The sequence below is a fragment of the Thamnophis elegans genome, chromosome 14 (genome assembly GCF_009769535.1).
Source record: "Thamnophis elegans isolate rThaEle1 chromosome 14, rThaEle1.pri, whole genome shotgun sequence".
NCBI lineage: Eukaryota > Metazoa > Chordata > Lepidosauria > Squamata > Colubridae > Thamnophis > Thamnophis elegans.
This window is the reverse complement of record NC_045554.1, coordinates 33,701,364-33,725,251: the sequence shown is the minus strand read 5'-3', so window position 1 is coordinate 33,725,251 and position 23,888 is coordinate 33,701,364. Positions and strand designations below refer to the sequence as shown.

Sequence of the window (23,888 nt, the reverse complement as noted above, 5' to 3'; positions counted from 1 at the left end):
TGTTTCTTCTTAGATTTGGGGGGGGGGGGAGACCACCCTATTTTGAAAGTCAGCTAACAACGTACAGTGTTCTGTTTTTTTTTTCTCTCTCTTTCTTTGCTCCATTACCCTTTACTTGTAACTGGCAGTAATGATGTGAAGCATAATCCAGAATTTTCCACATAATTCCCTTTGCCTCTGATGTTATCAGAGAGGTGGCTTTGCAAATAACAGCTGAACTGAAAGCAGTTTAAAACAGAACCGATTTTTCCAAAATTCCAATTCTCATTCTTTCTTTTTCTTAAAAAAAAAAGCTGGGTTCCCCCCACTCCCTTTCCCTGTGGCCATCTTCTACATCTGTCACAGTACTGACAATTGTGTTTGCCCTTTTCTAAACAGATATTTGATGGTGGAAATGGTTTCTCTATGACAGTTTTATGATAAAGAAAAATAGTTTGACAAAGGGGAACTGCGTGCCAGCTGGGAAGCTGTTCCTCATTATTCATTCACCTATTAGCATCTGCAGTGTAAAACATAGCTGACAATAGTGATTGGTAAAAGGGAGGTGTTTTTTTTAAAGCCAGTAACAAAGAATACTCATGGGTGGGAGTTGTGCTATATACTCAAGGGCATAGAATGTTTCATATGTCTTCCCTGATGTTAAAAACTATTCACGAAAGTCAGTTCATGAAACAACAGTTTTAAAAGAGGAATTTCATGAAAAGAGGGTAGATGGTTGGTTAGCCTGTGTTTTTAAAGGAGCTATTTTATTTCCAGTTCCTCAGCTTCTCTGCAGAGGATGAACAATCATTTATTAAATTCCCTTGTGCAATACATATGTTAACTATGCACAATCTTCCACTTACCACCCCAATTGAGCCCAACAATTCTGTTGCTAAGCAAGACATTTGTTGAATGTTGCCTCATTTTACCACCTTTCTTGCCACAGAAGTGAATCGCTGTGGTGGTTGAGTTAGTAGTACGCTTGTTAAAGGAACCTGGCTTCCCCGTTGACTTTTCACATCAGAAGATCGCAAAAGGGATCACATGACTGCAGGACCCTGCAACCATCATAAATATGAGTCAGTTGCCAAGCACCTGAATTTTGTTCACACGACGGTGGGAATGTCGCAATGGTCCTAAGTGTGAAAAAATCAGCCGTAAATCACTTTTGTCAGGGCTGTTGTAACTTCAAACGGTCACTAAATGGAGTGTTGTAAATCAAGGACTACCTATACAACCATATGGGCAAAGAACACTCATTAAAAACACATACAGTATTGGGATGTTTTATGTGCAAGTTTGATCTACTACAGAAAATTAGACAAAAAAAAAATAGAAGTGCATTCCTTGGGCTTGTGATTTTTTTGTTTTTTGTTTTAATGGAGAGAGGTAATACAAGAGACCTCCAGCTAAACTACAACATAAAACTGATACGAAGCACATCTTGATTGAGTGTCATGTAACCCTACATTTCATGCCCAGGTCTCGCATTAAAACATTATTTATTTTTATCTTGATTGGGTAAATAAACCACAGGCAGTTTAATGGATCAGCGCAATAATTATGAGTTATTTGGTCAACTTGTAATTTGCTTTCTGTAGTGTTTCAGTGACTCTTCCTTTGCCTGGGGAGTGATTACAAGCTCAAGGGACATATAAAAATTAGGAATAAGCTAAAATACTCTAAATGAACCATGTGTATCTTATTAACATATTACTCGAAGGCACATTTGTAATAGTATATCAAAAGTAAACCATCGCTTCAAACTAGTTTTATTGCCTTATTATCATTTGCTCACTGACCCTATTTGCATAGCATTATAAGGCAAAAAATGAAAACATTGTGGCTTATCTAGACCATCTTCCTGTTTTTCATAGTTAACAAACAGATTATGGGTAGTTCTTCATTTCCAACTGTTTCATTTTGGTGACTGTTTTGAAATTACAATAGCACTGAAAAAAGGTGACTTAAAACCGTTTTCACAATTATGACTGTTGCTGCATTACCACAATCACGTGATCAGAATTCAGATGATTGGCAACTGATTCATATTTATGACGGTTGCAGTGTTCCAGGGCCATTTGATCACCTATTGTGACCTTCTGATACACAAATTCAATGAGGAAGCCACGTTCAGTTGACCACGGTGTTATTAACTTAACAGCTGCAGTGATACACTTAGAAACTGTGACGAGAAAGTTCATCAAATGGGATAAAGCTCACTGAACAATTGTCTCATTTAGCAACAGAAATGTTGGACTCAATTGTGGTTGTAAGTTGAGGACTTCCTGTATATGGGAGCAAAGAGATGAAAGTACGTCAATGCTCAAAGGGTTGTTACCCAAAAGTAGGGAAATTCTATATTCTACAGGTATTTTTGGTAGTCCTGTCAATCACAACATAAATATTATCAGAATCGTGGTGGCACAGTGGTTAGAGTGCAGTACTGCAGGCAATTTCTGCTGATCACCGGCTGCCAGCAGTTTGGCAGATCGAATCTCACCAGGCTCAAGGTTGACTCAGCCTCCATCTTTCCGAGGTTGGTAAAAATGAGGACTCAGTCAGCAATATGCTGACACTGTAAACTGCTTAGAGAGGGCTGTAAGAGCACTGTGAAGCAGTACATAAGTGCTGTTGCTATCAAAGTGCAAAAGAAAAAGAAACATGAGTCATTGTGTGTACTTCTAAAAATGGTTTCACTCTCCAGTTGGTTAGTCTGCATTCCTTGTAGAGCTGTCCTTTCCCATTGTGAATGTCTTGTTTTGCAGACCGTACTTTTAACTGACTCGTCAATGCGTTTGCTTTTTTTTCTTTCCAGGAAGGCAATTAGCACATTTTTAAGAATATGTAAATAAATACATACATAAACAATATCTTCATGTACTTGCCATTAAGCTGCCAGATGTTCTAAGAATGGACACCACCAATCACTTATTTAATAAGCAGGAGAGGAAATTCAAGTTTCACTCGCCAGAAATGGATAGTTTCTGCCACAAAAGCTGACAGTATTATCATTTTTATCCCTGCTGCTTGGGGGGCTACTAATCCATTATTATAGACTGCATGTTCAATATGCAGAGCAAGTGGTGAATAAATTCAGCTTGCTGCAATTGACTTCTGTGGTTTCTTTTCTAATGTCTATATTTTCTTTTTCTTTTTTTAAATGAGGCAATTGTGGGCCAACCTGATGGAAGGAGGCTGGTTTTCCCTCTCTAACTTTCAGACCCCCAAACCAGAGTTGGATGTTCAAAAGAAATTCAAATGATCTCATCAAGTGGCATGCACCTCTGTCCAGTTTGCACAAGGGTATCCTTCCAAGCCATCATGTAAAGACTGGTCCTGATCTCATAGCCAGTAAACACATGTGGCCTTCCAAGTCATTTTCTGATCCATAACAATATTTTGCAGGAGTTTAAGGCTGTTGTTCAGCATATACAGAAGTACTGAACTTCGGGGGGAAAACAGATGGGCCATGGGATGTACAAGTAAAAACAGTAACTTGGTGGCAACAGATAGAGACCCCTCACACAGAACATTGACTCAATGGAGCTCCCATTCTTCATCCAATGAGCTTTGGAATGGAGAAAACTAATGTTTCTGTTGTGGCCCACTGGCAGCCTGCATAGTTGGCAGCAGATTCGGACAGTGAGGAGGTTGGGGAGGAACATGGGTCAGTCCTGAAGTCTGGGAAAGGCTCTGATGAGGGCTCTGCATTAGAGGCAGAGAGGGGCGAGGGCAGTATGACAGTTATCAGCTGTTGTCAGAGTCAGACATCAGTGAGGCAGATGAACAGCTGGAGCCTGTTCCCAGTGTGTGCCTGCACAGAGTTTCCAGATGAGGGAACAGCTAAAGAACAGGGGTCGACTTGGGAGTAAGGCCATAGGTGGACGATGAATGGCCCCTCTCAGAGGAAATAAACGAGGAGCAAAAGGAGAGGGGAGTTTGAAGGAGACAATTAGTTCGCTTAATTGGTTCATGACTCTCCGAGACTCGTTGCCAAGTTTTGCAGATATCGCCCTGTCAGCTCTTCAAGCCAGATAAGGTCTGTGGACTGTAAATCCTCCCTTGAAAGACTTTTCTGGATGTGAATGAGCAGAACTCACAGTCAATTAATAAAAGGGGTTTTTGTAAGGACAAGGAGTTCTTGGGAAGCCTCGGTCAGAACACTTGGTTGCAACAGATAGAGACCCCTCACACAGGACGTTGACTAAATGCAGCTCCTGTTCTTCATCCCAGTGAGTTTTGGAATGGAGAAAACCAATGTTTCCATTGTGGATTTGTGGATCACTATATGAGGCGTTTTGTTTTTAGGCTAAGAATCAGAATCTAGAGATTTAAGTCACCACATTCAGCCATTTTAACCACCCAGATTCCCATGATTTATGCTACTCTTAGATGCTTTCAGAGACCTATTTTTTCTATTAAAATATTTCCTGGCCAGACCTGAAAGTAAATCATATTGGCCACCCTGCATTGTATGGCATCTGTCCAGAACTAAGTAGGCCATGCTTTGGTTGTATGTTTGTTATGATTTCAATGCTCTTCTGGCCTAATGGAAATCACTAATAGAAACATTGGCTTGGTAATAAGGACAGCAACAATATTCATAGTTCCTTGATATCTGAAATACCTTTCCTTAGGTGAAGAGGGACAAGGACTGCCAGAGGCAATTATCTGATTGAATTAAACATAGATTGGATCTAAAACTGAAGCATCTTTGAAGACTAACAGTTGATCATTAAAGATCAAATGCAGGATAGTTTTGTATGTATGTGCTCCCTGTTTTTAGGGAACTATTTATCCATGTTCATCTATAGGTGCAAATAAACACATTCTGAAGGCATTTGTTCTTTTTCATTTTTTTTCTTCCTTTCGTCTCCCTTCCTGCCTGAGGCTGCCTGAAGCAAAGTAGCTCATCCTGCTGTGCAGGAGAACCAAATGTGAAGAGAAGTAAAGTCAAACTACATAATTAATTGTGAATTTAGAAGGTTTCAGATTGAAATGGAAAATATTTGGGTAGGGTCAGACTATTAGTGGCGTTATTTTTAATGCTGGTTTCTACTTCTGGAATCCTTACTAGCATGCCTTGAACTCCATTTTCCAGGGAGTAGAGTGGAAGCAGGCAATTGTACTCCTCTCTGAGTTGAGCTGGTTTATCAGGTGCAAGAGAAACATAGCTCTTATACACCCCAAGCCATAGAATAGCTCATTGCTGGGCAAGATAGTCACCTTTGCCATTGAGTAAGCAGTTTCTGGAGACACATTCATGAAGCAGTGAAGAGGATATCTACCTAGATCAGGGGTCGGCAACCTTAAACACTTAAAGAGCCACAAAGGTCCTAACCAGAAGCCCCCCATTCAATTCTGGAGCCAACTGGAAGTCCGGTTCCCCCACCATAGAGTCTCCTCCAAGCATAGCATTCTTTTTCCTCTGCCTGTCCTAACTGAAAGCCCTGTCAATTGTGGAGCTGACCAGCAACAGGGAGCCACAGCAGAGGGATGAAAGAGCCACATGTGGCTCCAGAGCCGCAGGTTTCTGACCCCTGACCTAGGCATTCAGATAATCCAAATCAACTGGTAGTTAACGAGGTGGGCAATTCCCAAACTAGATCCCCAATATATAATACGTTTGACTAATAAACCAGTGGCTACATCCAGATGGGTTCTTGTTGTGTTACTGCATTTTAAATATTACCTTTGTATGAAGATGGTTTCGAGAGAATGAGCCCCAATATTAAATCCAGCTTTGGTCAGACGGCATGACGTTCACACTTTCCTTTTTCCCCCCCGTGACAATATTTTCTTATTCTTTCTTTTTCTTTCCCCAGCCATCATCAAAACTGCTCTTTCAAACATGGACCGAGAAGCCAAAGAGGAATATACCGTGTCATCCAAGCAAAGGATATGGGTGGACACATGGGTGGACTCTCCGGAACCACCACAGTGACCATTACCCTGACTGATGTCAATGACAATGCTCCAAAGTTTGCACAAAGTAAGTGACATTTCTGATGCACCCACTTCATAATAATCAGGCACCAGGCCAAGAAAGACAATGATTGGATACCCATCTCATTGGAAGGAACTAAGACCTTGTCTGGTTTATCTTGACACATTGTGTGGATCTAATCACTGTGATATGCAATGGAGGTGCATGTTCTTTAAGGTGTAGCTGTCAGAGTTTATTGCAAAATCAGATCCAGAAAGCACACACTGATAATTGATTCAGCAGGATTCATTAACTTCTTACATACATAGTAACACATGAATAAATGTACAATACCAATAGCAGATTCTTCCAACCTGGTAGAGAGATTGGTTTTCAGGTTGCGGCCTCCCAGCTGATCTTCTTTTGTAGCTCTGAACAGGAGAACGGAACTGGAAAGCAGGTTAGTCGGGTTCAGAGGGAATTGGGATTTTGCAGGAACCTTCCCTTGCCATGCCCACAAAAGCCACACCCACAGAACCGGTAGTAAAAATTTTCGAATCCCACACACTAACAGAGCTAACAGAGACCACACAAACCCTTTGAGCATGGAGGGCTAGTGTGTACCCCAGTCTCCCTCTCAGCCCAAATAAGTGTCACAAGCTGCAGAACAAAAACAAGCCAACTCACTGATCACATCATGGTTTTTACTACCGGTTCTATCATGGTTTGATAGCCTTTTATTGTGAGACTTTTAGGCATGTTCAAGGCAAAGCAATTAGAGCTCACAACCAAACAGGTTGGTACGGCTATTTGAAAATATGACTATTTGGAGGGACAGAAAAGAGGCTGGAAATGGTTGCATAATTCAGTATAACAGCAACCCAGGGATGTTGATCTCTTTTGTCTTCTCATTGCCTTTCTTTCTTTCCTCCCAGTCTAAGAGCAAAGAAATTGGCTGAAAGATTTGTCTAGTTGATAAACAGAAGAAATTCACACCTGTAAAAGTCTAATAGAAACTTTTTCTTCCATGTAAGAAACTTTAAAACATGGTTGGTTTTTTTCCTGCTGGGAGGAAGTAAGAATTCTCTGCCTGGCACGCATCACACATCCAATCTCCTTGTTCTTCAAACACTTTGTCTTTTGACCTTTTTGTTGCTTAGCCTCCCCTTAAAATGCTTATTATAAACACAGGGACTTGTTTATATTGCGTCGGTACAATCTCGGGATGACCATGGGTTTACTGATCCCGGCAGCTGCTTAAATTTAAATTTGACCTGTGTAAAGGAGAAGGGTGGATGAGTATTGATTGAAGACGGGTCACCCTATTCCAACAAGTCATCCTATTGAGATGCCTACTTCAAACAGGCACTTTCCGTGTCCTGACATACAGAGAATAAATATTGATATGTCAGGTTCATATATAACAGCCTTGGGACTGAGTAATGTCACACAGCTTTTAGGGTCATGGTTCGAAGTAATGAGAAGTTCAAAAATGTGAGCCCTACAAATCCATAAGGGAATATACTCTCCCTCCTCTCTCTCTCTCTCTCATCTCATCTCTCTCTCTCATCTCCTCTCTCTCTCCTCTCTCTCCTCTCTCCCTCCCTCCCGCCCTCCCTCCCTCCCTCCTCCTCTCTCTCCATAAATCTGTTTATAATATTGATATCCAAGCCTCCTTTCCTCCCTGTCCTGCATTTCTCCTTTTCTTTGTCTATTTCTTAGCCTTGTGTTATCTCCAGTGCTTTCGAAGCCCTGTTAGATTAGTGTTATGTTAAGAGTCAATGAGTGACATATCTAAAAAGATATGTAGTGTTGTTGTTAAAAGCAAGCAATCGACCAATGCATAATTGGAGATAAAACGGGAAAACATCCTAGGTCTGGTTAATTGCTGATCTAAAAAATTCATAATCCATATTTGGTGCTATGCTTTGTTGATCTATCCTATGGTGCTTTCTGAGAGTTATAATAAGGATTGGTTTTATTAGACATAGGTATATTCTGCTAGATTTTAGCTATTTTCCTCATTTCATTCATTATAACCAGTCTATGAAAGAGAAGCAGAACAATTGGGGGGGGGGGGAGCAGATTTTGTGTTTGCCCAACAACGTAAACAGGTTAGTGAATACTGGAGCAGGTGCATTCACATGTGTTAAAACTAGTTAGTGCTAATCTTAATTTTTATCCATATCTTGATGACTTATTTGGGTTAGTTTATAGTCAATGTATTTTGTGCAAGTAGAATAGTCACGTTCAGTCAGTTTGTGCAAACACCACCTAAATCTCAGTCATTCCCTCAGCATTTTTCCCCCTGTATAGTAGCTGCTGATTGTGTTACAATTTATACATTGGTTGCTGTATTTTATTTTATTACTTATTGTTGCCTGGGTATTTATTTATATGGGGGGAATGTCCAGACCAAACATAATTTCTAATGTTGGATTTCCCCCCCCCCACTACCAGAGAGAGCCCCCTCATGAAGTGCCATGGCAACACCACTGCATTGTACCGTAGAAACCATTTTAAGGCAGTACAGTAGAAGCCATTTTAAGGCACATAGGCTGTATCTTAACAGAACCACAGCCTGAGGGGTGTTAGAGGTGTCTTAACCCCCACAGTATTTGTTTCCAGAGAGTAAGTCATCTGTGTACCAGATTTGGTTGAAATTGGTTGAGGCGTTCCAGAGTTATGCTGGAACACGCACTCGCGCGCGCGCACACACACACACACTTAATTATTTATTTATTTAAAAGATTTGTAAAATTAAGATTAGCACTAACTAGTTTATGTCTCCCATCTAAAAGAACTCTTGTTTAGATTATAAGAACAATCAGTCACTGCTAAAATCAGAAAGTTGATTGATGAATCGCTTATAATATTATTTCAATATCCTCAGTTGTTGAATCATTTCTAGATGAGCAAGAAAATAAATAAATCAACAGTAGGAATTATAGCCAATCTACAAACCTAGGAATCCACCTACTTGCACATGCAGTTAATATTCATTTCTGCCCTGAAAAGGGAAAGAAGAAAGATTTCATTATAAACCGCTATCCATAAATGATGTGTTATCTGTTAGCTAAAGGTTGAGTAATTATAAATGCTCCTCATTGCACAGTTACGCTGGATAGGCCAGCCCTGTCCATAATACTGGTTTGAGTAGTGACCATTGAATCTATCATATTATTTTGCCCCTCAAACCTTTTAAACAAGACTGAGCCACATTAAAAGTCACACGCAGATTGTGATAAATTACAATCTGTTTCCCCCAGGAAGTGTTTTTGTTGCCATCAGTTAACTGCTGTGGCTGTAATCCATTTGCTGCTCATTGTTTAATCTAATTGGATATTTTATGGAATAAAAATTAACTCAGCACACATTGGCTTCAAATCTTTGGGCAGTCTGAAACAGCCCTAGTTTTGTGTTTTGATTTTACAGGAATTGAATCTAGCTATATCAGCCATCAGGAGAGATTAATAGCAGCAGCAACTGAATATAGTTGCCAACAGAACTTTTATGCTTTTCATGAAATAAGAGTAATATAGGAGTTATTATCTTGGTCTAGGGCGAGATTCAGGTTTGAATCCTCACTCAGTCATGGAATTTATTGAACACATTTGATTCAGAGATTGGCAGGTAGCCTAATTAGTACTTAGTGATATCTACTTATATTGCCTTGAAGTCCTGGAGGAAAAATATAACAGATATATAGGTACACAGACATTGTTACATGTATTTTTTCTGGGAAATAAAAATAACAAGCATAAAAACAGAACGTTGTAGCAACAGTAGACCCGCACTGAACAAGAAGGTGATCAATTCATAAGACGTAACACTTGGCATATTCACAATAAATTTTAATGAACTCAGACAGTATTGAGAGAGTATGCGTCTTATTGTTTTTGAGCAGAAAATACATGTGTATTGTGGCTAGATTTCAGATAAATACAGCCCTCCTGAGCCTTGGAAATAGAAACAGTGAACTTTCACAACTACTGAGTTCTCTTGAAAATATTTTAGGGCATTTATAACAAATAATGTACAGTAAAACAAACCCCAATAGTTACAGAGAGCCCTTGTTTTCATAAGAATGGCAGATTTTTGGGCAAAACTTTCAGTGCACGAAAATAAATATATATAAATGTATGATATGTAAGTCATATTTCAGCTTTATGTTCTGTATTAAGCAATGTAAACAGCTACCTTTTTTCAAATTATTATTTTTTTCTTACAGGGGATTAATTCCCTTTCAGGAATTAATTATGGATTAATCCCCTTTCAGAATCTGTATTTTTTTTCAAGATAGTACGCAATGAATGCTTCAGTGATTTAAAAATTAGATTATTTAAAACAGCAACACAAAAGACTACCACCTCACCCAAAGGCTAAATTATTACTATGGATGTATAAATGAACTAAAATCTGTTTTGAATTTGTGATCTGATTTAAAAAGTCAAGTCGATTCAGATTTTTCATTTGAATTGTCTAGTAGAATCTGTTTGATGTAGGAATTTGATTCAGTAATGATATATACTCCCATTTAGAAAAGACCAGCATATTTTTGAACTAGTTTGAAGGCACCTTAATTTAATTTGAAATGTTTTTCTCAGTTTGCTTCAAAATCAATCTCAAATCAAAAGTTTTATATGTTCTTATTTTCACAAGATTTTGCCACTATTTTTATTAATATTTCATTTAACGTTGAGCTGCCATGGATATAATTGACTCCTACAGTAAGGAATTTAAAAGCCAATACAGCTAATCCTGGACTTATTATCACAACTGAGACCAAAATTTACATTGCTAAATGAGACATTTAATTTCTGATAATTATGTTAATTTTGCCCATTTTATGACTTTTTTTGCCATAGTTGTTAAGTGGATCCATGGCAGTTGTTAACTTACTAACATATAATATTAAATTAATCTAGCTTCCCCAGCAGAAGTTCACAAAAGGTGATCACCCAAAATGAACCAATTGCCAACCATTTTCATTTTGAGCACATGACTACGGTTATCTTATGAGTGTGAAAAAAGGGTCCATAACTTTCATTGCCATTGTAACGCTTCAAATGGTCATTAAATGAAATGTTGTGTGTCGAAGACTACCTGTACATCATTTTGAAGCAAGTTGATGCAGAACTAGATGTCACTTTAGAATAGAATAGAATAGAGTAAGAATAGAATAGAATAGAATAGAATAGAATAACCTGTTTCCCCCCAAAATAAGACCACCCTGAATGATAAGCCCAATTGGGCTTTTGAGCGCATGCACTAAAATAAGTCTCCCTTGAAAATAAGCCCTCCCTGAAAATATTGCTACACAGCAGCAGCCATGAGGTGACCACACTCGCCACCTCCAGCACCTCAAAAATAATAAGATCTCCCTGAACAAAGGTCAAGCGCTTATTGGGGGGGTGGAGAAAATAAGACCCTGTCTTATTTTCAGGGAAACATGGTAGAATAGAATAGAATAGAATAACAGAGTTGGATAATAAAGTAGACTCTCAAGCTATAAACAACCATTTGGGGAATGCTAAAAAGCCCTAGGTGTGAATGAATGTATGCAAAAACTCACAATTTTTACATTGGCTTCCAGCTCGGGCTGATCTGGTTATGAACTGGATCTGTGGATCCAGTTTTCTGAAAGCAAATCTTCTTGAAGAGGTGTACCAGACATTCCATTCCTGATATAGTGAATTTTCTACATCCCTACTGAGAGGAAAAATAGATATTCCATATATAAAAGTCTACTGATATATTTCCTGTGGCCTGTACATCAAATAAAGAGGAGCATTTCTCATATACCTGTCACTGCTGAAAACATGGTCAATACCATGTGCTAATTATTTTTGGGAAGTCTTGATCAGTAAATGTGGATGTTATTAGACTGGTTCTAAAGAGATTATTTAGTGTCTTACAAGATTTATCTGGCAGGTGGAATTCTAGCAGAATAAGAGAATTGAAAGGGACCTTGGAGGTCTTCTAGTCCAACCCTCTGCTCAAGCAGACACTCTAAAGCCGTGATAGCGAACATATGCCACGTGTGCCAGAGGTGGCACACAGGCCCCTCTCTGTGGACATGCACACCATTGCCAGCTGCTCTTCTGGTTTCCAGCGTGCATGTTAGTTGGTCTTTGTGGGCGCAGAGTGCCGGAAATGGGCTGAAAAAACAGCCAATAACTAGTTTTTCAAGCTGTTTTCCAGTCATTTTCTGGGCCATTTTTTGGCCTGCAAAATGGCCTGAAAACAGCCTGAAAACCACCCAAAAACCAATTGGCCGGCTCGCATGCCTGTTTTCAGGCCAAAAACGCTCTGAAAACAGACATGTGCACTGGCAACTGGTCTTCGGGTTTCCAGCGCTCCAGCACAGGCACATGCAACGCACATGCACACATGTTCCAGTTTGGGCACTCAGTGCTGAAAAGGTTCCCCATCAACTGCTCTACGCCATTCCGAAAAGTGGCTGTCCACCTTTCCTTAAAAGCCTCCAACGATGGAGCATCCACAACTTCTGAAGGCAAGTGGTTCCATTGGGTTATTGTTTTCACTGTCAGGAAAGTTCTCCTTAGTTCTAGGTTGCTTCTCTCTTGATTAGTTTCCATCCATTGTTTCTTGTGTTGCTTTCCTGTGGTTTTGAAAATAGGTTGACCCCCCCCTCCTCTTATTTATGACAGTCCCTCAATATTGGGGCAATGCTATTGTGTCACCCCTAGTCCTTCTTTCACTAGACTAGACAGATTCTGCCACCATTCTTCATATCTTTTAGCCTCCAGCCTTCTGTAAGATTGCTTCTTGAAATAACCTCAGGCAAGAGTCCACTTTGGGACTCATTTTCTATTCAGATTGTATCCACAATTATATCTCAGACCATGACACCATCTTGATTAAGAGTATAAAGTGCGTCCAATACTGGCATCTTAAATGGAATCTCTGATCCAACTGATTATATCCTTAAACTATGGGGTTTTTAAAAGAAAAAAAAGAAAGAAAAAAAATGAGTATGAGTTGTGGCATGCATTTTGAATATATTAAGGAAATGCCTGATTAACAATAGAGCCCATCTGAAAAATTCCCTTTTATTATAATTCCATTTCTGCATATATGTTATGAAATTATTTTAGTGGTTGCCAGTGAGATCCCTCTCTGTGTTTCAACCTTGGAAACATTGAGAAAGAATATAGTACATAATTAACTGCTGTTCTGTTTTTGTAGCACATGATGCATTATTTTAGGCAATAAGCATAAGATATAATGGACACAGAATCTGAATGTAGGGAACAAAGAAATCAATTCCATCTTACGGCTACAAATGAATGTTTCCAGTGTATGGTTTTATTTTCATCTATATATTTATTTTCACACGAAGGCTCTTGAATCATCACAAGTGGTGATTTTCAAGGAGATGTATGAAACAGTGTATGTTGTATTTGTTTTTGCTCCTATTGGTCAGAGTGAAAAAGTTGTATGCAGCCTTTTTTTTCCAAATTTCCTTCCTAGAGACGGGCAAAATATTGGTTTAAATCACTGTTTAATCTCTACTAACTTCTTTGAGCTTCCAAACCAAAGTGTTGTTTCCCGCCAGTGGCCAGTGAAGCTGGCAGCAGAGTCGGACAGTGAGGAAGTTGGGGACGAACATGGACCAGTCCTGGGGGCTGAGAAAAGCTCAGACGAGGGCTCTGTGTTGGAGGTAGATAGGGAGCTAAACAGCAGTGAGGCAGAGAAGCCTCTTGGCTGGAGCCTCTCCCCAGTGTGCGCATGCACAGAGCTGCCAGAAGACAAGAACAACTAAGAAAGCAGGGTCAATTGGGAGTAAAGCCACACCTTGGAGGTGATTGGCCTCTCCCATAGGAAACAAAAGAGGAGCGAATGGGGAATGTGACCTCAAGACTGGACTACTGCAATGCGCTCTACATGGGGCAGCCCTTGAAGAGTGTTCGAAGACTTCAGCTGGTCCAGATGCAGCCGCGCGAGTGATTGTGGGTGCACCTCGGTACACCCACGTTACATCTATCCTCCGCGAGCTGCACTGGCTGCCTATTGGTCTCTGGATACGCTTCAAGGTGCTAGTCGTCACTTATAAAGCCCTACATGGTATTGGTCCTGGGTACTTGAGAGACCGCCTCCTGCCAATTACCTCCCATAGACCCATTAGATCCCACAGATTAGGCTTCCTCCGATTCTATCTGCCGGCCAATGCCAGCTGGCGACGACTCGGAGGAGGGCCTTCTCTGTGGCTGCTCCGGCCCTTTGGAACGAGCTCCCCGTGGAGATTCAGACCCTCACCACCCTTCAGGCCTTCCGGACAGCTGTTAAGACCTGGCTGTCCCAGCAAGCCTGGGGTTGAGTCCCCCCCCCTCCTCGAATTGATGTATTTGCTGTGTTTTTTTTAATTGTTTGTATCATTGTCCTGTTTTTTGTCTTACTTTCTGTATTTGTTCTCCTTCCTTTGGTTTTGTTCAGCCACCCTGAGTCCCTTCGGGAATAGGGCGGCTTACAAATCGAATAAATACCATACCATACCAATTGGTTTTTGCAGGAAACAATTTGTTCCTTCAGTCTTTTCAAGAGTGGAAAGTTCTGTTTTGTGACTATAAGAGACTCTGTGCCAAATGTTGTCTTGCCTTGCATTTGGTAACTAGTTACCTGGCAGCTCTCCAAGTGAGATAAGGTTTGTGTTGATAAATTCCTCTGAAATATTGTTTGCCAAGCTTTGCTGACTGTGAATGAAAGGAATTCACAGTTGTGTAAATAAAAGAGGTTTTGCCAGGACCAAGACTCTGCTTCATGCTTTTTAAGGAAGCCTAAGTCAGAACACAAAGCTTTCCACATTAATCTGATAATGTACATGTCTGAATTATGTCTGCAATACTATAATAGATCAGGATGTAAAACATATTGATTAAATTTATTTATCACCTTTTTAAGGTCCTCTGACTCTCTGTAGCAAATTTGCAACAACGAGAAAAAAAAATTATGCACATTCATAAGAAATAAAAGTAGCACCTTTAGAAATACACAGCCTTCTAACTGGGACTACCATTTCCCCATGTAACCCTTGGAGAATATCCAAGTTTAAAGGCCCATTGAAATTTTAATTTCAATCACTTTAGGCTACAAGAATTTTTTTTTTTTTTTAAATGTATTATGTTTGTGTGGTATCTCTTTTTCCAGCTAGTTAGGCAGGTATTCAGTCATTTCCCAGAATTCTCAGCAGAGGTCATGTGGAAGAAGGGAATTCTGGAAGTTTAGTGTCAGATATCTGTAGGGTAATGTACTTGGGAGAAGATTAGCATATGTTAAAGAGTCGTGAGTGATCCTCTGTAGCTCAAGTTGGCAATCTGTTGGGCCAAGAGACTGTTTGTAATGTTGAAAATATGTTATGGCTGCTCTCATAAAATAGCTGCCACTAAGCGCTTAGCCATGTCCAACATGCTTGTCATGGTAGATGGGAGCAATCATAAAGCATTCATGCACCAAATGGGAAACTGACACTCATCCTCTACGAATGTTCCTTATCACCCAGAATACAATTTCATTTAACTTCGTCTTAGCTTAGCTTACTTTTTCCTATTTTTCTTGGCATGGATATACCTTCAACAAACACTGGAGTAACCCTATCCTCTATTTCTGACAATCCAGCTTTGACTAAAGACTGATTCATACTTCCTGTTTGCCCAGCAAGACGTTGGTCCAACCATTCAGGAGAGAAATGTCATTATCAACAGTTAGCTTCCAGCCCACTAGAAAGGAAATTTTCACTCATGTTTTCTGGCTCCAGAGTAGGTTTTTTTTAATTGTCCCCAAGTCTACAGAGTCCCAATTGCATTATTTTTTAACACTAATAGAGTCTATTTTCCTTAGTGATAAGTAGCAAAACTCCCTAACTTTAACCCCAAAATGGAGTTACTATCTCCTAAATTTAAGTATTCTGGTGCCTTCCTGATGTTTGACTTCCACTCATTATCAGTTACAATCCAATGCTAAAAGATTCAAAACTGGAAAGCATTATGTTGCCTAAAAAGATAAAGGTAAAGTTCCCCTCATACATATGTGCTAGTCGTTCCCAACTCTAGGGGGTGATGCCCTTCTCTGTTTCAAAGCCGAAGAGCCAGCACTGTCTGAAGACGTCTCCATGGTCATGTGGCCGACATTAATAAATGCCAAAGGCGCACGGAACGCTGTTACCTTCCACCAAAGGTGGTTCTTATTTTCTACTTGCATTTTTTTACATGCTTTCAAATTGCTAGGTTGGCAGAAGCTGGGACAAGTAATGAACTTATGTGGCGCTAGGAATTTGAACCGCCAACCTTTCTGATCGACAAGCTCAGGTCTTAGCCACTGAGCTACATGTCCCACTGTTTTATCAATAGATTTAAAAATCTTCAGTAAATCTCATTTGGATGATTGGATTCTATCAACAGAATGAAACAATTTATTAATAAAGACTCTTTTAAGCATATTGTTATTTCACCAACAGAGACTTATTAATATTGTTAAACAAAATGTGTCCCCCCCAACACTGGGCTTTTTGGATACATACATTTTATAACCATTGAGAGATATACTGTGGGTGATAATCTGTGCAAATAGTTATGGCAATTATGTTATGACACCAGCAAATTATTCCTGAATAAAGGAAGGAACCAAAAAAAAAAATGAGAAGATGAGGTCCTGGTATTTCTATTTAAGACTGCTTGACTCATTGGGTGGGCATGAATTGTATCTGATTGGTTTCAGAGATAGGTAGTCCCTGAAACGGATAATTTCACCTCTTACCCAGACCTGAAGCAAGTGAATTACTAAGAAGCATGCGTAATTAGGCCATCTGTAGACATGTTCAGGAGACAGAGATTACCCATGCTTTGCCAGCTTCCAGATCATTACTAAAAGTCAGAGATGTCATCAGAATGAACAATTTGGTTCTTTCTCTAAGTAATGAGAAACTGATAGGTGATGTAAAAAATTATGTGGCAAACCATTGAAGCAGGTAAGAAATATTTCCCTGTGTTTTGAATTAGGAGTGGGTGAAACCATTAGCACGTTCTACCAGTCCTAGTTTAATGAAAAGGTCTTGGAGGAAACTTCTACTATTCTCAATTTAATGTTCTTTAAAGTTTAGGGATCTTTATCTCCCTTTTTTAATGTTTGACTTATCTCAAGACAATTTGAAATGATTATGGATATTTTACAGTGATGTGATAAACAGTGTGGTATGTTATTTCATAATCATACAAATTTCTATTAGTGATTATGTTTCTGAAAGTTGCTAAAAATTGGAATTTTTTAGACAACTTATGGTAATTGAGATGGCACCTATGAATGATTGATGGCTTTATTATTATTGATTTTATTGATTTATTTTATTCCTGAACACCATCACTCTGCTAAACAATAATTCCATCAAAACTGTCGAACTATTACTAAGTCTGTGTTACTATTACTATTAATCTTCTCATTGTTCCTATCACCCATCTTCTTCCATTTTTGACTGTATGACTAACTTTGTTGCTTGTATCCTTACGATTTATACTGATTGTTTCCTAGTATGATTTGATTGGTATTGTACCCCATGACTCTCATTAAATGGTTGTACCTTATGATTCGTGACGAACGTATCTTTTCTTTTTGTAAACTGAGAGCATATGCACCAAAGACAAATTCCTTATGTCTCCAATCACACTTGGCCAATAAAGAATTCTATTCTATTATTTCTATTCTATTCTATTCTATGCTATGCTATGCTATTCTACATTTAGCATGGATATTTTATTGTATTGCTGTTGATTCAAAATGCTTCAATGTAGTAGATACAAACTGAATGATGTGAGTAAAATATATAAAGAGGGTAAACAAAGGATACATTCTAATTAAAATAGTCAGTTGGAAGGAACAAATTCCAGCTAATGCAATAGTTCATTGTTCTATTTTACATTTATATTCTTCCTTTGATAGTTTGCCAAATGTCTCCAAACAGATAAAACTTTCCAGATCTTATTCATTGACTTGGCAATACTTGCTCTCTCTCTACTCAGCTCCATAATTAACATTAATTAATTTTCAGCAATTAGTACGCCAATATATAAGTTCCCCACTGTTCTTTCGCTGTGATACCGTGGAGGGTGAAACTGATGCGTTGTTTTTTTCTGCCCAGTTATATAGGAAAGGTTATAAATTAAGATTCTTAGCAAGGTTGGAGTTTCCTCTCCTTCTGTGGTCCCATGGAAAATCCCTTGTCTGTAACATTAGAACTGGAACACTTGCAGAGTTTTGATTATAATACAGTGATGGTGAACCTTTTCAGCACTGAGTGGCCAAACCAGAATGTGAGTGCATGTGCATGCATCTGTGTGGGTGCACATCCCAGAGCACCGGAAACCCAAAGACCAGCTGGCCGCTGCATATGTGTGCGCTGGCCAGCTGGTCTTTGGGTTTCAGGCATGCACATGCACACTGGCTAGCTGGTCTCCATACATGTTGGAGCAACTGTTACCAGCGCATGTCTGGTTTTTGGCCATTTCCAGGCCATTTCCCAGCACTCCGGTACCCACAAAGATGCACACCGGAAACCAGAAGAGCAGCTGGCAATGGCACACATGTCCACAGAGAGGGATCTTCATGCCACCTTTGGCACACGTACCATAGGTTTACCATCATGGCTATAATAGATCCAGACCATTATATATATTAAGATTTTGGGGCTGGGTGGAGACTGAAGGGCATCCCCTTCTATGCCCATCAGGTCTGGTCAACTCAGAGATTTTATATGTTATAATACCTTTTGACTATCTCTGGATTTCCATGAATCACTGAAAGAATAGTCTGAGCTTCTGCATAGCCAACCCCATATTTCATTAGAATTTTTATACCCCCCAATCCTTGAGTCACCTGAATGCATCTCTGAATCAATCGCATAAAACAGATAATTCTTCTAGAAATGCCCCACTAAATATGCTATATTTAAATGAGGATTTGCCTTACTTCATTATAAAAGTACTTTTCCAATTATACCTTGGTTTTACACCATTCTTTGAAACCTGTTTGACGTTTCCTCCTTTTTTTTTTGTTCTAACTGAGCATGTTAAAAGCACCAAACTCTGTGTTTCTGTCATCCATGCCATAATGGAATTTACTTTGGTGCACCATACAATTAAAAATAAAAGAAATATGTGCTAGACTTCTTTTGTATCCTTAGCCGCTGATCTATAATAAGTAGACAGTTTTCAAAACATCTGGAAAGTTGTGTGTTTCTTTCCCCTTTTCATGTTGTTGCTGAAAATAGCTGAATGTTTTGCATTAGCAGTATCAGTTATAAGTGGGCTAGCAAAAATGAATCATTCCTAGACGTAGTTATTTGTCATCCTGTTGCAGAGTGTACTGTATGTGATGTGACATATAACCCAAGAAAGCTGTAAAAACATGACTACATTCTAAACTGCCACATTTAAGAAATAGAGAGCAGGAAGAAAATAGGTGGTGTAATAAGTTTTACTGTTCTTCAGGTTGTGGGACTAAGGTTGTTCTTTTAATCTCTCTGCCTCTCAGGTGTGTATCATTTCTCAGTCTTGGAAGACATTGCTGTTGGCGAAGCGATAGGAAGGATTAAAGCGAATGACCTGGACATTGGGAGAATGCGAAGTCATCCTATGACATCATAGAAGGAGATGGAATGGATATCTTTGAGATCACCCCTGACTCTCAAAATCAAGAAGGCATTATTAGATTAAGAAAGGTAAATGGCATGAGAACTGGAAGAAATGTGGGTTTGTGGATTCTGGCAATACCAAAGCAGTTCTTAAAGCAGAGGTGCCCAATTTGGTTGGGGATCAGAGAAGATATGGACCAGCTCAAGAAAGATATTTGATTTCATAGCTAACCACTGTTGATATCAAAAAGACTAAGCAGCAGGATAGACCTGTTTAATAGCTTCTTGGAAGATCACCAAGAAATCCAAGAACTGTAAATTGAGTTGAGAAGTCAAAAATACATCCCAGAAGAGATAATGAAAAACCATTTTCATAGTGTTTGCCAATAGAACTACATTAATGTGTCACGTGTCATCCAAGGAGCTGTGTTTCACTTATGGAAGGTCTACCCTTTTTGTTCCATAAGTTGTTACTTGTTTCTAATTATCTTGCAGGTGCACAGGGAGGCTATAATCACAAGTATCCCATATCCCAAATACATAGATTTTAGTAATTTTCTTGAAGCCATCACCAAATCCAGTGGTTGTAAATTCCAGCATGTCGTATCCTATGTCCTTCTCGTTGTTCTCAATGTCCATCCAACTAGTTTCACTGCAGGGCCCTAGTCCTGATCTCACACAAAGTAAGGGAGTGCAATTTTACAATAATCAAACAGATTTCCCTTTAAAAAAAAACCCTCAGAACAACAATTTACTCTTTCCTAGTACAGAAAGAAGGGATGTGATGGCTCAGTGGCTAAGATGCTGAGCTTGTCAACCAAAAGGTCAGCAGTTTTGAATCCCTAGCGCCATTGTAACAGAATGAGCTCCCATTACTTGTCCCAGCTTTTGCCAATCTAGCAGTTCGAAAGCACGTAAAAAAATGCAAGTAGAAAAATAGGAACCACCTTTGGTGGGAAGGTAACAGCGTTCTGTGTGCCTTTGGCATTTAGTCATGCCGGCCACATGACCACGGAGACATCTGCGGACAGCGCTGGCTCTTCGGCTGTGAACAGAGATGAGCACTGACCCTTAGAGTCAGAACGACGGTTCCACCAGCAAAACCGTGCTCGACTAAACCGCGTACGACTAAACTGCGTAGCTGACGTCATCAACAGGGCGACACAGCGCAGAGACAGAGCACACTGTAAACCCTAAACCTAAAATTAACCCCTAAACCTAAACCAACCCCCCTAAACCTAATCCTAAACCTAATCCTAACCTAACCCTAACCCTTAACCTAACCCTAAACCTACCCTTAACCTAACCCTACCCCTAACCCTAACCCTTAACCTAACCCTAAACCTAAACAGAACCCTAAACATAACCCTTAACCTAACCCGAAACCTACCCTAAACTAACCCTAAACCTAACCCTAACCTAACCCTTACCTTAAGTTGAATCGGCTTGCTTTCAAGCGCTATTTAAAGCACCCTTCTTTCTCCGCGCTGGCTGTTGTTGTCCTGTTGATGACGTCAGCGACGCGGTTTAATTGGGCGCTGCTTAGTCGAGCACAGTTTTGACGGGTCACGAGGAACGACTACCACATATGTGCAAGGGGAACCTTTACCTTTACTTTTAATACTTAAAGTGTTCCATCGTCATTATGTTCAGTTGGCATTTTTTGCATCTGACTCCCCAAAAGAATCTGGTGGAAAGTATTTTTTTTAATAAATGGAAAATCATCATTATCATAATTAGGAGGATGGTGACACAAGTGGTTGGAAGGCTGGGCAGGAGGTTAACAAGTCCACATTTGAGACCTGAGAGCTGCCATGGGGTGGGGTTAAGCTTCACTCTTTACTCCAGCTCCTGCTGGGGACAAGAAAGGACACCCCCCCCCAAATTGGGTGTCTCCAGGGCAACAGTGATGGCATTGGTTAATCCTTTCAACCTGGAACTGCCTCAGTGCTTCTGACATGAGTGCAAAATCACCACTGTGATTTCTCCCTTCCAGTTCCACTGTTGAGCTTTCATTTTGAAGTGGGAAACACATGGAGGCCATAAGATAAGCCTAAAATATGTTTAATGTTTTGTTTTGTTTTAATCTTCAATGAACTCCATTTCAACAATATGATTCAGCCTCCCTGCAGCAGCATCCTAACCCAGGCAAAAATTAATATTTTCCCCAACTTTCTCGGCTTTGTATCAAAAATCTACTATTGCTTCTTATATAGATTTGGGGAGAGTGATTATTCTAAAATTGTAAGTTTTCACTGTGTTCAGCACTCATTAGTAGACCCTGGTTGCAATCAAGCACATAGTCTTCACCTAACACACACCATAATAGACACATATCTGTTATTGTTTTTAATTTCAAATATATTTTAAATAATAATAACTTCGTGCATTTGGAGCACTAAGCTGACAAACGCTTTGGACTGGTATGATTTATTGCTGCTGAATTTGCAATGGTTCAAATGATACCGTTTGTGGATTGGCAAATTGTGTATATGCTGATTTCCAGCAACCTATTCATTGGTACAAAGACATAGTAATTTCTGAGTTGGCAGAGAGGCAAGTGCTTGTCATGTTTAGTAAAAATGGCAAAGTACATTAGAACTAGATTCAAAAACTACTGATTTTTTTTAAAAAAGATATGAAAATATGAATATATACTTAAGCTTTCTGAAAGAGTTCTGGAATTTTTATTTGTGCTCTTTATATTTGCATTGCAGATTTAAGCTTCTCTATGTTCTCTTCCCCTTCTCTTTGTTCTGCTCTATGGGACATTGTGATGCAAATTTATATATCTTTCGAAAGCTTGACAAATTTGTACATTTGAAATGTTAATCATTGTGAGGCATCAAAGGGTTGTGTTGTGAATCTTCACATGTCAATGTTCTTGAAGTTGTAGTAGATATTAATCTTGGATGGTCATAAAATTTGTGATGCCTCTTTTTTTAAAAAAAAAGTCCTGTAATTCTTATTATTTCTTATCTGCATGTTCGAATATTTATGAGCAAAACCAATCAGAAGTGCTTCTCTCCAAGACCTATTGAAATGATTGGCAAATTGCAAATATGAATATCCAATCACTCTTGCTCTATAGAGATGCTGTGAATCTGAGGGTTTTTCTTCTCTCTTTTTTTTTTCTTGGCACTCCTGATACAAAGATCATTTTGCATATATCATGTACAATTGACTCAATTGCACATCAGTTTCTGTGTCCAGCCATTGTGTGAGGGCTGTCTCTCTCATCACAGTACTGTCCTCTTGGAATCCTTATGCACAAAACAATAATAATAATAATAATAATAATAATAATAATAATAATAATAATAATAATAATAATAATAAAAAACAAAACCATTGGCGTTGGCAAAATCACCATCCGTCACTTGCAAAAGGCAATTTTATTAGGACAGCTTAGCCCTATCAAACAACTCTATTCTGCCTACCCAGGCCTTAGGAAGTTGATAGGTAAATGAGAATGCCAAGTCCAATCTATACATCTGCTGAGTCTATGACCAAGAATAATAATAAGGAATAGAGACATGTTCTTTAGTGTTTCGGGAGCAAAGGTGAAGAGGCAGACTAATTAGCTCACCAATATAATCATGATTTATGCACTTAACAACTCTTCTCTTCAAGGTACTCTCTAAAACCTGTGATTCTAATGAGAAGGAGGCCTTAAACCTCTATCAAACAAACATCACATTGCTTAAATCTCTAAAGCTGCCCTCCATCTGTTTCTCAATAATTAAAAAAAAACAATATTCACCTTCTTAATTCTTTGAGCTTCAACTTAACAGCCAAAGAATTTCCTTGCAAGTTGTGCTCTCAATGACCAACTCTAAAGTCTCATAAAACCAATAGTGGGGTCTCTTTAAGCCAGGAAAAAAGAACATGGGCCATGTTTAAATGGGGACTTTAAATGTAATTTTGAAACTCACTTATGCCATGAAGACAAGAGTGTTTTCTTTTCTTTTTTTCTCAGAGGTTTGTTGTTGTTATTACTCATAGGGATTTTAGCCAGAGGTCTTTCCTGTTATATGTACTATTATGTTCTTGCCTTTTTGGAACTGGAATTATAATTTGGATCGGAATGTAGTTGGCCTCTCAGACGTGAATGTTTTCATTTTTGCTAATATCAATGTGTTAAATCCCAAGCAAAGTTCAATGTGTGCTGCGCACCTTTAAAATGTGTCCATCCCTCCAATGCTGCTTTGTTTAACTATACCAGAAAGTTAAGCTTCAAGAAAGATATTGTAAAAATGTCTTGATGGTTATGATACACAACTATTCTTATAAACTTCAGTTAAATGTATACCAAAGTGTTCCTCTCCCATATAA

The 23,888-nt window shown here is 39.1% G+C and overlaps 1 protein-coding gene across 1 annotated transcript in view; it reads left to right on the top strand.

The window, feature by feature from the left end:
- CDH8 (cadherin 8) overlaps positions 1–23,888 on the top strand; it is a 226,476-nt gene that overhangs the window by 121,035 nt on the left and 81,553 nt on the right. Inside the window, 4 exon segments of the mRNA XM_032230772.1 lie at positions 5,811–5,864; positions 5,867–5,977; positions 19,454–19,534; positions 19,537–19,640. Of these exon segments, the coding sequence (XP_032086663.1) occupies positions 5,811–5,864; positions 5,867–5,977; positions 19,454–19,534; positions 19,537–19,640 (350 nt within the window).